Below are 17083 nucleotides of genomic sequence, written 5' to 3'. Positions count from 1 at the left end.
ACACACACACACACACACACACACACACACACACACACACACACACAAGTTGGACGAAGAGTATAGCAGCAAGGCTGGTTCCTGTAGGGTAGTGAAAATCTTTCCAGGAAATTATGTTCATGGCATACTACAGTATGCCTGGAGAAGCCCTATATGCTTTAAATTTTTTCATTATTTTGTTTTTGTAATTATATCATTTCCTTTTCTTTCTTTCCTTCCCCATAGTAGCCTCTCTAAAGTGGACAGGGAATGTTCATGAGGCCTCAACCCTACAGAAAGAACTACAGACAACTAAGGAGTGCTGGAACCCAGAGAAATAGCCTTCCTTGGGGGTGCACATTAGACAAGGTCTGTTGCTTGAAGCCTACCATAGTGATCCTAGGAAGAATAATCTTCTCTCGTGAAGACCAGGGTAAGCACACCCTACCTGTGACACCTCTGCATGACTTATGACCTTGGGTAAGCATTATCTACATATAACAACTTTGCATGGTTTATGGTCTATCCTCTTCTAAGGGAAGCAGGAGCAGAGTTTTATATTCCATATCCTAATAAAAAAATAGGGGCTCAGAGTGAGTAGAATCAACATGGCAGGCATGCTGTTTATTCTGAACAAATCAATAATGAAGTTCTTCCTGTGATGCTGTGGTTTGTCCATCACAGGTTCATGTATTTGAACACTGAGTCCACAGATGGTGATGGCACCTAGGAGGTTGATGGATAAAGTAGGCCACTTGGGGCAGACCTTGGCTTCTGATATCTGGATCCTGTTCATTCTCTGCTTCCAGATTGGAGCAATATGACCAATTGTCATGCCTTTCTTTCTGCGATGCATTGAGTTCCTTCTTTTTATGTTTTTTTTTTAATTTTTAAAATTTAATTACTTTACAGTTGAGTTCCTTTTTAAACTGTGAGCCAAGATAAATATTCCCTTCCTTAATTTGCTTCTTGTTAAGTTCTCGGTTTCAACTCTGAGAAAGGTGACTAATATGCATTTGCCTGTTCACTCACATGACAGAACCAAGAAGCCATGGAAAATACTATCAACTATTCCCTCAAAACCATCTATGCATACATTACTATTTTATTCTAGAGATGACAAGACTGAGCATCGGGAGATAAGGCTGATATATGTCTAAGGCTGTACACTGCTGAGAAGAGCTAAGCTAGAACAGTGAGTTAGCTGATCCTCGAACCTGATTGTTTCCCTGCAGCCACACACATCTTCTGTAGTAAAACTTGTATCTGGGCCACAGAATTGGGAAAAGTTCATGTCAGCCAGAAATGAAAAGCTTTTATTTTTTTATTTTTAATTAGGATAACAATGTTTTTGAAATAGAGGGACTCAGAGGGCTTTGAAAACACACTGGTTATCAAGTCATCCTCTCCAGCTTGGCTTTTCATTAGGTGTTTTTTTTTAAATTTGTTTTTTTTAATTTTTATTAATTACAGTTTATTCACTTTGTATCCCTCCAGTAGCTCCAGCTCCCTCCCTCCTCCCCTCCCAATCCTACCCTTCCTTCCCCTTCTCCACCCATGTCCCTCTCCAAGTCAGCTGATGGGGGAGGTCCTTCTCCTCTTCCTTCTGATCCTAGTCTATCAGGTCTCATCAGGAGTGGCTGCATTATCTTCCTCTGTGGCCTGGTAAGGTTGCTCCCCCATCAGAAAGAGGTGATCAAAGAGCAGACCATCAGAAGAGGGAGAAAACAGGGAACAGGACAGGAGCCTACCAGAGAGGGCCTCTGAAAGGCTCTACCCTGCAGGGTATCAGAGCAGATGTTGAGACTTATAGCCAAACTTTGGACAGAGTTCAGGGAATCTTATGAAAAAAGGGGAGATAGCAAGACCTGGAGAGGACAGGAGCTCCACAAGGAGAGCAATAGAACCAAAAAATCTGGGCCCAGGCATCTTCTCTGAGACTCATACTCCAACCAAGGACCATTCATGGAGATAACCTAGAACCCCTGCACAGATGTAGCCCATGGCAGTTCAGTGTCCAAGTGGGTTCCACAGTAATGGGGACAGGGACTGTCTCTGACATGAACTGATTGGCCTGCTCTTTGATCATTAGGTGGTTTTATTTGTAATCAGTTTATTAAGACTCATATGCTTCAAGGAACAGTGAAGCCTAGCAAGATAGTTTTACGGCAATACACATGACAGGTGACTATGAATAGCTGGAGAAAACCATGACATTACCTGCTGTCCATGGTAGAACACAGCAAGAAGGAACATGGCCATCAGCAGCAGTGAGGCCTCCTTGGTCCCCAGGAAATCTCTGTGGGAAAATAAAGGCAGAATGGCCTGGTGACTAACAACCATGGGGGAATTTCTAGGGTAAGCATGAAGAAACAGGTTCAAAATGGAGTGTGATGAGAAGAAACGAGCACCAAACACCTGGCATGTAATATAGACTGCTATAAGGATATGCATGTCATCTCTTTCACAAAACAAGAGACCACCAAGCCTATGAGGCCACACAAGGCATAGCTGGTAAAACGAAATATAAGGCTTAGCATCTAGAAAACATGATCACATCAACATTAACAATAATATCTCTATATTTATAGAGATTTTTCTATATTTCAAAGAGTTTTAAAAACTTCTCATCAGAAATATACTGTAAAAGCAAGTATTCCTTCCTTCATTTTTTAAGGTATTTACCTGCCTACTTAAGAAGCCAGTGTTCAATGCTTGCCATGTGATGTTTCTTATCCTAAGTGCCTTCATGCTCAAACTATTATATTAAGTCTATGTGTTGAGCACTTTTAATTCTTCTATCAATTATTTTAATCCATATGTCAGTTCTGTGAGTGGCGTCTGCTGGCCCCCATTTTTTACATCTTTTGATGAAGGCTCTTGTATTTTTATGCTAATCTACTAACAGTGGGTTTTATTGTTGTTTTTTAGTTATAATCCCAGAGAAGGACATCATGACTGAGCATCTACCATATCCCAACATACACTGGGATACATAAATGAAGAAGACACCTTGTCCCTGATATCAAATAATTCACTAGAGGAAAAAACAAAAATGTCGACAATTTTTTTTAATTAGGGTGGATATATCCTTATTGCTCTGATACTGTTTTAAAAGGGAGAGTAAATAACTGAGCCAGTATGTTTAGGAAATATGTAAGACAGCCAAGTTGTAGATCTAAGCCATATAACACTTAACTTGGTATTTAGACATTTCTAGCCTCAGGTTAATGAGCAAATATCATGTCATGTTTGAGGCCATATGAAGATTCAGTAAGGGAAACTGCTTGAATTTGTCAAAACCATCCAACAATAGTGCTAAGGTAAAGAGGGTTGGACTGTAATCCATGTATTGAGGTAGAGATGGATGAATCCAACCATCCATCCATCCATCCATCCATCCATCTATCTGTCCACATATCCATCCATCCACATATCCATCTATCCACATATCCATCCATCCATCCACATGTCCATCCATCCATCTATTCATCCATCCTTCCATCAATATATCCACACATCCATCCATCTATCCATCCATTCACCCACCCATACTATATTATTGTGCTTACTTTGAAGAGATAGGCATATTTTTATAATTCTCTCTCTCTCTCTCTCTCTCTCACTGTCACTTGCTTCTCTGATCTTGAAGTTTATAGACTGCTCAGAAAAAATTATTAAAGACATGAAGGTTATCCAGATTCTTAGTGCATCTCTGTTTTTGACCAGTTGTTTGACCTTGAACAAGCCACTGGATATCTCAGAGCCTCAGATCATTCAAATGTGAAGAATGACTCTACAGTGTTTTACCTCATTAACTGTGAGGATGAAACGAACAATGCTAGTGAGGTACTTGGCATGGTTCCTGGCCCAGACCTTTCTCTCATTACTCTATGAAGCCTCTGACACATAATTGTACCCATGGCTGTGTTGCTTTAAAGACTCATTTGCTTATATTACTTCATTTGAATGAGAGATGTCCTATGTTTAGAACCTCCCCTGGATTCTGTCAATCTGTCCCAGACTCCTGCACAGCCTGGTGCTTCAGATAGCCTATTCTTTATGATGCGCAAAACTTATTTTAAGCCCAGAAATTTATCATTTGAAACACATTTTCAAGAGACAACACGAGTACTTCTTGAATCATTTTTGAAAACAGTGATTGACCAAAAATAGAGACACAGCTAGACCAGACTTAGAAGAAAAAAAATTATGAAAAAAGTTTGAGTGTTTAAGCTGTGTTTCACATGACAAAAAAAGTCTTATATAGGGACCAAAGTATGTGACTAGTAACCCAAACATATTGAGAAAAACACCACAAAAATTTTCATTTGAATTCAGAAGTTTTACTTGTACCTTCCATAACTTTTGAAAAACCATACAGAGTCAAGTGACTAAAATATACTCCATATTATTGAGCTTTGTCTAATACTAGGTTGCACAGACTTAATACCAAGGAAATGATGAGATATTGATTTGTATTAATAAAATAGCTGAAGTAATACTACCATCTCCATGGGAAAAGGATATTATTAATTGAAAACACATGTTGAGTAGTAAAGTCACAGGGTCACTATAATCTTTAGAGATAATTTCATCTGATGTATCATAAAAATTAATATTTAATGTGAGCACGACTCACTAGTGAAACATTTATGCTAATTGTAGTGAATCTGGAAACTAAAAAAGAGAGCTAATCATCCAGAGAAAACTATGATTATTTTGGAGTCTATTAAACATCATTTATATATCTTCTTTGCAAAAATGTATGTATAGATTTAAGGCTATAATGCTCATATTGTTTTATAAGATACTTTTACATTTAATATAATGATAATAGGTTTATATAATTAACCATATTACATTTCATTTTGCAAATCCATTTTATTCTGTATTATGTGTATCATGTGTAATATAATAATACCCCTTGCAAGGCTTTTATTTTATAAGAGACTAAAGTCCAGAGGGAAGAGGTCAAAGGCTCACGGTCACAAATTCACTTGAGTCATTATCAGGATAAGAACCCAGATTTCAGGTGAGAAGTTCTTAGTTTTCAACATGACTATTCACCTACAAATTTTTATTGGTCTCTGTTTTTCTCCACTAAACTCCTAATAAACAATCTCATTTAATCTTATTTTTACTCTGGTGTCTTATTACTAGTGTGGTAAGAATTTACTGTTGAAAGCTTGCATTATATCTGAAGCAACCACTTTAAATATGCTTTATGCTTTCTCATGTCAACAATTTGGATGATGTAACTGACTACAGAGATACCTGCATATCCATACTCATTGATAACCTACTCACAGTGGCTAGAAAATGGAATCAACATGGATGTCTATCAACTGATGAGTGGCTAATAAAAATGTGACACATACATATAATAGAATTTTGTTCAGCACTAAATAAAAATAAATTTTGCAGGAAAATCTATAGAACTAGAAAACATACCGAGGGAGATAACCGAGACTCAGAAATACAAACACTTCATGCGATTGCACATGTGAGAATATTAGCCTTGACGTTTTAGATTTCTGTGTTTAATTTGAAGTTTCTGTTGAGGCCAGGAAAGATCAGTGTTGAGGAAAAGCATTACTGGAGGGAGATAGTAGAATTGCTGGGTCATAAAAGTGAAGTGGGAGAGTATGGAGAGTAGAAAGAAAGGTTTAAGAGGGGATGTGGGTGGATGGATGTCAGGATGAGGGGTTTCCATAGGTTAAACAAAAGTAAGGATATCTAAAAAACCCATATGGCATCCCACTGTTGTGTAAGGTAATTAACATAAATAATTAAAAATCAATTTGAAGGGAGGTACTATGTATGGGTAAATAATGTGGCTTCCAGAGCTCACAGGTTATTAAATAAAAGTTTTCGTGCCAGATATGGCTACATCCATATGAGTTGTTAGTCAGGGAGGCCCTGAAAGCAATGTAGACTGTTATTATTCAGTTTCCCACCGGATGACAAGACTCTATTGATCAAGACTTTGGTTGCAGCACATAGAGCCATTAAGCTGGAACTGAACTGGAAGCTTCGTTATGCTGGGTAGCTTCCACAGTGCCAGAAGGTGCTATCCAGACAACTGGGGGAGAAAAGTCATCAACACATTACACAGCTGTGAGTCACATGAGCTATAGTACCAACTGTCAGACAAGATTTACCCAGTGGGTATCAGAGTGTCATTACTGTTATGAGGGTAACCAAACTCTTCTTATTAGAGTTAAGTCTGTTTCAGAAGAGGAGTTCATGCCGGGTACTGTAAAACTGATCAATAGTCAAAAGCTGGGAGGTCGTAGGGGGACCCTTCTACTGTTGTTTTACTGAATGGAGAAACCATCTATTTTGTTTTGGCCTTAGGGAGGAACCTTCTATTGCTGTTTTGCTAAATGGATGTGGTGACAAACTGCCTTCTAAACATTTATGTTTGTGCCTGTAGGTTACTGCTGCTCTCAGGCTTAGTCAGAGAAGCTTCAGTTTTTAGTGGGCCAGGGTTAGTGCAGACTCCTAGCCAGTAAAAGTGCCAGGAATAAGTGACAACTTCATGCTCAGCTTTAAAGGCAACCAGTTTATAAATCCCTCTAAGGCTTAGGGAACATTAAAGAAGAGGAGGTGGAAAGAACATGACAGGATGGGACAGACTGCTGTGAAAAGGTGTTTTATGGCAATGAAATAGATTCATAGCAGGAGTGTCTTTCTGCATGAGACTTACACAAGACTGGAGCCATCAATATTTCAACATGGAGGGGGTAGGAGTTCCTAAGGCTCAACTCCACCAGGAAGGGTTATAGAATTTGATGGCTGTTGGGTAGGAAGAGTCATATTCCTCAGTGGTGTAGCCACTATGATGCTACACTTGTTCAAATAACCTTCCACCATATTCATTTGGGCAATCTAATTAAATTCAATGAGCAACAAGTAAACAACAAACAAGGCAAGGAAAGAACAACAGTGTTTTGGGTACATGCACAAGACTGAGAGTGAAAAGTGGTTGGCAATGGCCTCATAATAACAATTAGAGTTATTAAATCATACATTAGAAATGGAGAACATCACCCTCCCCACCAATTCTTTGCCTGCTGGGTCAACGAGGGGCCTAGCCAGCAGAGGTGAGCAGCATGCTCTTTCCTGAACTCTACTGTCAGTCCCACAGCTCTGTGTGCCTTCCCAAGGAGACCTGCCAAGCCCAAGGAAACATCCAGGTTAGACCCCCTTCCTGCCAGTCCCCTGCTGGGTCCCCTTGGGGAACAGCCAGTAGCAAGGAACTGCACTCTTTTCTCTGATCTTTATTGTCAGGCCTATGGTTCTTCATGCTTTTCTAAGGAGTCCTGCAGGGGCCCAGGAACATTCAGGTCTACCTGAGGCACAGCCAGTTGAGGTGAGCAGCATACTGTTCCATGAGCTCCACTGTCATGCCCTAAGCTCTGTTAGCCTCCTTGAGGAGTTCTGCTAGCATCAGGAACATCCAGCTAATACCAGGGACAACCAGATGGCTAAAGGCCAGCATAAGAACACAATCAATAAGAGCCAAGAAAGTATGGTACCATCAGAGCCCAGCTCTCCTACTACAACAAGCCCTGGATATCCCAACACAGCCAAAGCATAAGAAGAAGACCTTAAATCCAACCTTGTAAAGATAACAGAGGATTTTAACAATAAAATGAATGAAGCCCTTTAAGAAATACAGGAAAATACAATCAAACAGATGAAGGAAATGATGTTCTAGATATGAAAATGGGAATAGAATCAATAAAGAAAATACAAACTGGGGGAATCCTGGAGATGGAAAACCTAGGGAAGAGAGCAGAAACTACAGATGTAATCATCACCATCAGAATAAAAGAGATAAAAAGAGAGAATCTCGGCCATAGAAGTTATGATAGAAGAAATTAATACTTTGGTCAAAGAAAATGTTATACCTAAAAAGTTCCTGACACAAGACAACTAATAAATGAGATACGATAAAAAGACCAAACCTAAGAATAATGGGAATAGAAGGAGGAGAAGATTCTTAGCTTCAAGGCCAGGAAAATATTTTCAACAAGATCATAGAAGAATATTTCCCCAACCTAAAGAAAGAGATCCCTAAAAACATTCAAGAAACTTATAGAACACCAAATATATTGGACCAGAAAAGAAAATGCTCCTGCCACATAATAATCAAAACACTAAATGTATAGAACAAAGAAAGAATATGAAAATCTGCAAAGGAAAAAGGCCAAGTAAGATATGAAGACAATGCAGCCAGTCCTGATGAGACCTGATAAGCTAGGATCAGATGGAAGGGGAGGAAGACCTCCCTTATCAGAAGACTTGGAGAGGGACTTGGGAGGAGGTAAGGGAGGAAGGACGGGAATGGGATGGAGTGGGGGAGAAGGCTACAGCTGGGATACAAAGTGAATAAACTATAATTAATATAAAAAATAATTTAAAAAGATATGAAGGCAGACCTATCAGATTTACATACAGTTTTTCAACAGAGGCTCTAAAAGCCAAAAAGGGATGGACAGATGTCTTGCAGACCCTAAGAGACCACAGATGTCAGCCCAGACTACTAAACCCAGAAAAATTTTTAATCACTATAGGTGGAGAAAACAAGATACTCCATGATGGAATAAAATTTAAAAATACTATGCACAAGTTGAGCCCTACAGAAGATACTAGAATGAAAACTCCAACCCAAAGTAGTTAACTATACCCAAGAAAACACAGGAAACAAATAACTCCACACCAGCCAAACCAAAAGAAGGGAAACAACAACAACAACACACACACACACACACACACACACTACCACCATCAACATCAAAATAATCATTGATCATGAATATCTCTGAATATCTTGGGACTCAATTGCCCAATAAAAAGACACTGGCTAATAGAATGGATGTAATAACAGGAACCATCATTCAGCTGCATACAAGAAACAAATGTCAGCAAACGTCAAAGATAGATATTACCTCAGAGTAACAGGCTGGAAAATGGTTTTCCAAGAAAAAGGACCCAAGAAACAATATTTAATAAAATAGATATTCAACCAAAATCAATCAAAAGAGATGGAGAAGGACACTTCAAACTCATCAAAGGAAAAATCCACCAAGACGACATCTCAATTCTGAACATCTATGCCCCAAATGCTTAAATCACATATCAAATTCCATATATTAATAGTGGGAGACTTCCACACCTCATTCTTACCAGTGAACAGATCATCAAGAGAGAGAAACTAACCAGAGAAATAATGAAACTAATAGATATTATAAATCAAATGGACCTAACATATCTTCAGAACACTTCACTAAAACAAAAAACTTAGTAGCTCATGGAAACTTGCCAAAATTGATCATAAAGTCGATCATAAAGCAAGCCTCAACTGATAAAAGAAAATTGGAACAACCCCTTGTATCTTATTAGTTCACCAGGGATTAAAGCTGGACTTTAGCAACAACAGAAACAATAAAAAGCCTACAGACTCATGGAAACTGAACAGTTTTCTACTCAATGACCACTGTGTCAAAAAAGAAATTAAAGACTTTCTAGAATTCAATGACAGCACAATATACTTAATGGGACTAATTGAACACAATGAAAGCTAAGTGCCTTCATAAAGAAATTAGAGTTTGATCAGGTTTGAGTCGTATAAAAAAACATTCCTATAGCAAAGGATCTGGTGCTATTCCTACTCCACTGATGAAAATAGCAAGAGTTGGAGAAGTTGGAATCATTTTAAATTAATTTGATCAAGTTCATATGCATGGCTGGTGGAAGAGCTGAGACTTGAATTCAGGTGCTTTAACTCCTAAACTGACACTCTTAAGCAATTTCCTATAGTGCTTCCTGGTAAGGAATGCTGAGGATGATTAGTGTCTAGTGACTGACATAAGAGTAGGGCTGAAGCCACTTCCAGCTCGGCGTCATTTACGGAGACAGGAGGTTGTCATGAATTGGAGGTGATGAGCAGTGTGGGGAGAAAATAGTCTCGGGAATTAGGATCATCCCAATTTGGAAGCGGTCAGAATGCCCCACCCAAGGTTCTTTGCAATTGCCACATTTTAGAATTAGTCTGCCATTCTCGGGAGAAATCAGGAGCAACTTGAGAAAACGTCCCAAATAAGCAAGAACTTCTAAAGCAAGAGGTTGGGCCCATCAGCCTATGATGACCAGTGGGATGCAGTGTTTTCTGATATAGTCTTCAGCTGTGACTGAGGCCAACTGTGATTTTCATCTTTCTAACTTAATTCTGTTGGTAGCAGAGAATGAGGCAGCACAATCATATAAGGAAGGTGAGACTAATGGATGGCTGACATTTTAGAGAGGATGTAGTGGAGAGAAGGACTTGACTATCAGCCATGAGTTTGGGATTATATTTGCTCTTACAATTCTTACTTAGAAGTTACTAACTTTTCTTTAAAACAACAATGACAACAACTACTACTATTACTACTAATAATAATACTAAAGCCATAAACGTATCTCTTCGGAAGGAGAAAACATTAAGAATGACCTTTCTTGTAGTAGCCCTGGGGCAGTGCTATGGAACAAACTGTTTCTCTTTGTTGGTTAAAGCCACAACCTTCACTATAACTGTATGTGAATACAGGGTCTACCAAGAGATTGCTAAGGGTAAATGAAGAGGCCTTCTAGTTTTAAGCCAGTGCTAGTTCCATTAACGCTGAGGATTAAGCAGGCAAGACACACAGAACACAGGGTATACGTGAACAGTACACCATGGTGATTATAGTCAATATACCATATTGTATATTGTGTATTTCATATATTGGAAAAGTGCTGAATAGATTTTTAAGTGCTCTCACTACAAAAATAAGTGTTAGGCTGCGCATGTTAATTTGCTTTATTTTGGCTATTCTATAAAGCATTCATCAATAAAATTATGTTATCCAACATGAACAGATACTTTGTCAATTAATTGTTGTAAATTCAGCAGGAAAAAATGGGCTAGTTTCATGGAAAATTGGCAAGGTATGTATGATCTGGTAATTTAAGTCAATGGCTGATGAATAAGGAAACTATGCACAGACTTACCTCTAACTAGAGAATGAAAAAAGTGATGTAAAGCACAGTTCCAGGCTGGGGGAGATCACTCCGTGGGTAAAGTCCTCTCCACACAAGTGTGAGGACCAGAGTTTGGATCCCCAGGACCTATGTAAAACACACACACATACACACACACACACACACACACACACACACACCAAGATGGGCAGGAGTGGCAGCCATCTGTAATCTCATCACTGGGGAGTAAGAGACAGGGAAATCAGAGACAGGGTTTCTCAGGGTCAAGCCAGACAAGCCAGAACAGGAGTACCCTGGGTTCATTAAGTGACCCAGACTGAAGATAATATCTGATGCCAACTTGGGCTCTTGTGCAAGTGTGTGTAAGCCTGTGTGTACCTGTGTATATGTGAGTGTGTGTTTTTGTGTGTGAGTGTGTACCTGAAATACATATACACACATTCAAAGATACACACAAACACACACACACACACACACACACACACACACACATGCTACATGTGCCAAAAAAGAACTTCCACAAATCCAGCAAGATTTCAAAGGTCTAACAACACTAAAGGCAAGAATGGAGAGCAACAGGGCAATTACCTACAAGAGGAAAATTGTTAGAATCATGATGGAGGCTATTTGGCAATATGATACTGCTTTCAAGGAGTGAATTTGGTTAGCCTACAATCCAGCAACTGTGTTTTTACATAAAACTCCAAGAGACACATGTAGGCAAAAGTATAGAACATATATTTTGATAAGTTGACATTATAGATTATTTGCATATTTCAGACAAGAGAGGCTTGATCTACAGAAGCCAGTTGATGTGGATCTTAAAATAACAACACCCCTTGCTAGGCCACAGAAGAGGACATTGCAGCCAGTCCTGAAGAGACTTGATAAGCTAGGGTCAGATGGAAGGGGAGGAGGTCCTCCCCTATTAGTGGACTTGGAAAGGGGCAGGGAGGAGATGAAGGAGGAAGGGTGGGATTGGGAGAGAATGAGGGAGGGGGCTACTGCTGGGATACAAAGTAAATAACCTGTGATTAATATAAAAAATAAATAAATTTAAAAATTTTTCAAAAAAAAATGACAACACCATCTGACAACAGCACAAGTGTAAAAGCAGCATTAGATGTCATAGATACAGATGCTAAACACCTGGCATGGAGACACTCAGTGCTTTGGACTGAGGAGATTGCTCACTGGTTAAAGCAGTTGCCACACACATGTGATGACTAGAGTTTAGAGCCTCAGAAACTCATGTAATTACCGCATAGGCATGGCAGCCTGCCTGTAATTCCAGCCTTGGAAGGTGGAGGAAGGGGTCTCCACAGCAAGCTGGCTAGTGAGACCAGCCATGCCAATGGATTTCATTGCTGGACCCTACCTCAATGAATAAGGTAAAAGACTATTTCTGACACCAGTCTCAGGCCTTCACACACCCGTGTGGCACACACATACATGAAAATGATAAAAAAAAAACAATAAAAATTTCCTCATTCAGAGAATTAGTTGGTTATTCCTGGATGAAAGACAATATTAATAACAGATAGTGAATCTGAACAATGTTTGGTATACTTTATTCTTCGTTACAGAAATAAATGTGCCTGTTTGTTATTGTTTACTCTAAGGGATGACTTGTGAATATGAGGACTAAACACTTTTCTAGATTTCTTGGATTACCCAGACCGTTACTCTCTCAGAGTATTAGAAATTTATTTTCTCTACTTGATCAGCTTGTTATTTTGTCTGGTTCCTCCCACTATTTTCTGGACAAGGTCTGGTTTGATACACTGGCTGTTGAGGAGGTCAGAAGATGTCCACAGAACTTTATCCAGAGATTGAAGTGTGGTCAAAGGGAAAGAAGGATGAAGGAGCCAGAAGATACATTCTTCTGCCTTACTCTACCGAGGCATTCTTCTCCATCCCTGCTGGCACTTTTAATAGCTGAGTGAGTGGATTTCCCAAGGCACTGGTTAAATCTCTTGATAATGTATGCTGCCTGTATCACTGGTACTCACCCTTTTCTCTGTTACTGTCTGCCGCTCATTTTCATTCTCCAGGAATTGTATCAGCATCTAAACATTGCTCTGTGCTTTAAAGAATCTTGACTTATACATCACTTCTTGCATTTTTCTTTATTTCAGAAATAAGGATGAAGGATCTTAATGGCTCAGTTCACAGTGGCTGCTGTTACCAGTATTTCTATTGTTAAATTAAAATTAGATCTCACAGCCCTTAGAACTGCTAATGTTGAGGAAATTAATTATTAGGTATGGAAGAAATCTAAGCTACTATATCCAACATAGTGCAAGTTTTAAATAATTATTATAATTAGTCTATAGTTCATGTGTTGAAAATAGAGATTTTTTTCTTAGATTTGTAAGCTGGACAATGTTTGAGTTGAAATATGTTCATAACAAGCCAATCTCCCAGTTTCAGCAATGACTATCACATGCCCAGTGTTCTCATTTTCATGGCAGCTGGGTACATAAGCACTGTGGTGGGCACTTACTCTCCACTGTGGTTCAGGTTGTCATAATTCAGAAAGAGGCCTGAGTAGATGGTCTCTGTCAACAGGGTGTAGATGGCGATCATAATGAGCAGCACGGCCAGCTTCAGGACAGAGTTAAGCCGGAGGAACACTGCACAAGTCACCATGGCCAACACCCCAGTGAAGACAAAGTACTGCAAACAGAGAAGGGAGGTGGTCAGACTCTCAGAGATCTCCGAGGTCCCTCTCCTAGCTATGTTGCCTGCTCGCCTAGGCATTAGGCAGATCTTTCCTGAATATTTCCCCTGGGAGGTCTGGGGCCTCCTGGAATTCTAATTCAACCCTTCCTTCACCTGCTCTGGGTCTCTGCTCCCTGTCTCTGTGTGTAGAATTATCATTCACATTATTCCCTTTCAGTCTCATCTTTCTAAAAACACTCTCATTATTATAGTGTTTTATGTGTTCTGTCTGCATGGACAGATACTACATACATGCCTGGTACCCAATGGAAATCTGAAGATGCTGTCAAATTCAGTGGTATTGGATTTATATGTGGTTGTTAGCTGCTGTGGGTGCTGGGAGTAGAACTCCCCTCCTCTAGATGAACAGCTGGGGCTCCTAACGGCTGAGCCATCTCTCTACCTCCTCAGTCTCGTTTTTGATGCCTTCTTTCTCCCCATGTCCCACAGTCAGCCATCTTTAATTTTTAGACTCTGCCTTACTCCCATAACAGATCTCACACCCACCAGCTTTCTCCACCCACTGCCCTTCCTTTAATTCTCTGGAACAGCACAAGAACAGGTTTTAAAAATTAAAAAAACCTCCACACATATTAATTATTTATGTCTATGCACATGAATGCCACACTATACATGTAGAAGTCAGAGGACAACTTGTGGAAATTGGAGACTCTCCTTACGCCATTGTGTTCTGGGATTTGAGCCCAGACCATTAGGCTTGGCAGCAAGTGCCTTTATCCCCTGAACAATTCTGTCCCCCAACCTCCCTTTGTTTCCATCTAAACCTGGTTCTGGGCTTCAGCATCCCTAAACACACACTTGCCTTCTTTCTCCATCTAGAATTACTGGAGCACCCCTCTGACCATGTTACTCTTCACTGGGAATCCTTTCTTCGCCATCCATGCCCTCAAATTCTTCTGTCTGCCACACAGCAGAGCCCCCAGGCTTTCCTCTCCCTCTCTAAACCCATATCTAACACCTCAGTAGCCTGATTCTCACATCTCATTCAGGTGAGTGTACACCTCTTCACACGTCAGGTGTCCTTTCCTCTGAGAAGCACCCTACAACCTACAGTGTACCCCACATCTCCCACTCTGTGCCAAGCATTACTTCTCAAATTGTGTATCTGGGATCACCCAAAAACTCGAATAGCAGAGCAGTCTGCCAGCATCTAAACAGACAGCTTTCAGCATTACACAGAAAACGCCTCTGCCTATTTCCTTTACAGAACTATCCTGGCATATGCTGGGTGATGGGTTTCGATTGTGAATAGTAAAATTCATACTGTAAGAGGTCCATTTTGATCTCAAAATCTGAATATATATATATATATATATATATATATATATATATATATTTTTTTTTTTTTTCTTTAAGCACTCAATGAAACTATTCAGGATGGGACTCACAGCTCTTATTGTATGGCTAAGAAACCAATGGCCATAGCGTTAAATAAACTGTTTATGATCCTGAAGCTAGAAAAAGGTGTCTCGATCATTTGGATATGGCCAGTCTGCATGAATGTGGCTCCTTTGGGGATGTGGGATTTGATAACACTACAGCTTATTCATGTACACATTCTCTTCTCTCTTCTATTATATATAGAGGCTCAGAATTTCTAAAAATTTCTGGGTACTGAAGAAGTGCTACGAATTTCTTAAGTGATACTGATTCATTTGTGAAACCTTTTCACAAATATGAATACGTAAATGTAGACAGTGTCCCAGATGAGTTCTCACTGAGGACAACCCCCCTGTAAGCTGTCATATGGGGCAGGCTCAGAAGAGAGCCAGGCACTGTCTCTGCCCTTAAAACCATTGGTGCACTTGGTGCTTCCTTTCCCTTGTGTGTGTTTTTTTTCTAATAATTCCCACCACTAAGCCTTGTACCTAATGGGAGGATAGGCTACCTTCAGTTGCCCTCTATGGTCTTAAGCAAAATTTCTACACAGTTCATCTTGATGCCTTTGTACAGGAAGCTATATGTAAAGAGACCAGATACAAAATATTTCATTCTGTACATTTTTTTTTACATCCAGAGAAACTTCCAGGATGCTTCATTTTAACCACAAACTATGAGGAAGAAAAAGTAGGTCCAAGTGGTCTTGGTTCATTGTTGCCTTCAGCATAGCACAGGATTGTGCCTGGCTGCGTTGATTTAAGTCATAAATCATTCATTATATAAAATCTATTAAATGATTGTGTCCTTGAATCAGAAATTTGGGATGGGGGTCACAATAGTTGAATTAAAAAATGAAGGACATATTTTTTTGAGTGCCCACTGTAATCAGGGCAGGTGGTAGGTAGGCTTTTGAGGTTCAAAAAGAAATAAAAAATGGCTGGGCCCTAAAGGAAATCATAATAAAAAATAAATATGAGGCAGACATATTTATGAAATTGCCAGACATATTATGAAAATGCCAAATGTACTTTGATAGCAATATGACCAACCGTGATAGGTTCAGAGAGGCAGGAGCAAGCATATTTCATAAAGAGAAGGTATGTCTAAAGAGATACAGAAGGGGAGAGTTTGTTTTGGCTCTTTAGAGAGGGACAGCAAAGAGGAAGACAAAACAGACTAAATTTCATGGTATTGGAGCAAGGTGTCAGAAGAATTAATTTCTTTGATTTAACAAAAGACTCATGCAGCTGATCATAAGGAGAGATGGTAACACGGGCCAACAGAATATATATTGTCTTCCTGCTTTCTCTACATAGCCTTATGAAGATACAATAGGCATCTGAAGTCACATTGAATGAATGTTGGGAGGTGAGACTAGGAAATAAATCAGAGGTCAACGTGGCTACAGAAGCTTCATGGCTTTGTGAAGCGCTATAAAAATCTCTTTCCTTGGGTCTGAATTATTCAATTGTATGTTTTTTTTTTAATAATGTGGTAGATTCTGGATCCAATATTACTTATTACTGGGTTTCTGTCTGACAAAAGATAGTCTTTGTACTCTTACTAGTTGCCCCAGGAAGACAGCTGTGCTTGGAGACGCACATTTAACATTATTCAGCTCCAGTTACATGCAAGCAAGAAATCCCTGGAGAATATTTAAAAAATAAAGACCCCTGGACTAAAATGTATAGACTTCCATTTCTAAGGAGCTGTAGAAGAAAAGTAAAAGAATATTGGTGAGGGATTTGAAGAATGATGTAGAGAAGAGGAAAGATAATAGTGAAAAGCCCAAAGTCCAAAAGACAAGATATTCTACTATGAGGCTTCCCAGAAGAACACTTGAATGACAGCAAAGAAGGGTTTCAAAATAGAACTGGAGAGCAGGATCTATCTATCTATCTATCTATCTATCTATCTATCTATCTATCTATCTATCTATCTATCT

At 39.4% G+C, this 17083-nt stretch overlaps 1 protein-coding gene across 3 annotated transcripts in view; it reads right to left on the bottom strand.

The window, feature by feature from the left end:
* Positions 1–17083, bottom strand: part of Adcy8 (adenylate cyclase 8) — a 212622-nt gene that overhangs the window by 27794 nt on the left and 167745 nt on the right. For all 3 annotated transcript variants that reach the window (XM_055626672.1, XM_055626673.1, XM_055626674.1), the window contains 2 exons: positions 13520–13692; positions 2200–2278 (listed from right to left, as the gene is read on the bottom strand). In XM_055626672.1, the coding sequence (XP_055482647.1) occupies positions 2200–2278; positions 13520–13692 (252 nt within the window). The remainder of the gene's footprint in view (positions 1–2199; positions 2279–13519; positions 13693–17083) is intronic.

Source organism: Psammomys obesus, unplaced genomic scaffold (genome assembly GCF_907164565.1).
Source record: "Psammomys obesus unplaced genomic scaffold, mPsaObe1.curated_primary_1811, whole genome shotgun sequence".
NCBI lineage: Eukaryota > Metazoa > Chordata > Mammalia > Rodentia > Muridae > Psammomys > Psammomys obesus.
Note: the sequence above shows the minus strand (reverse complement) of the source record. Positions and strands in the feature narration are given on the sequence as shown.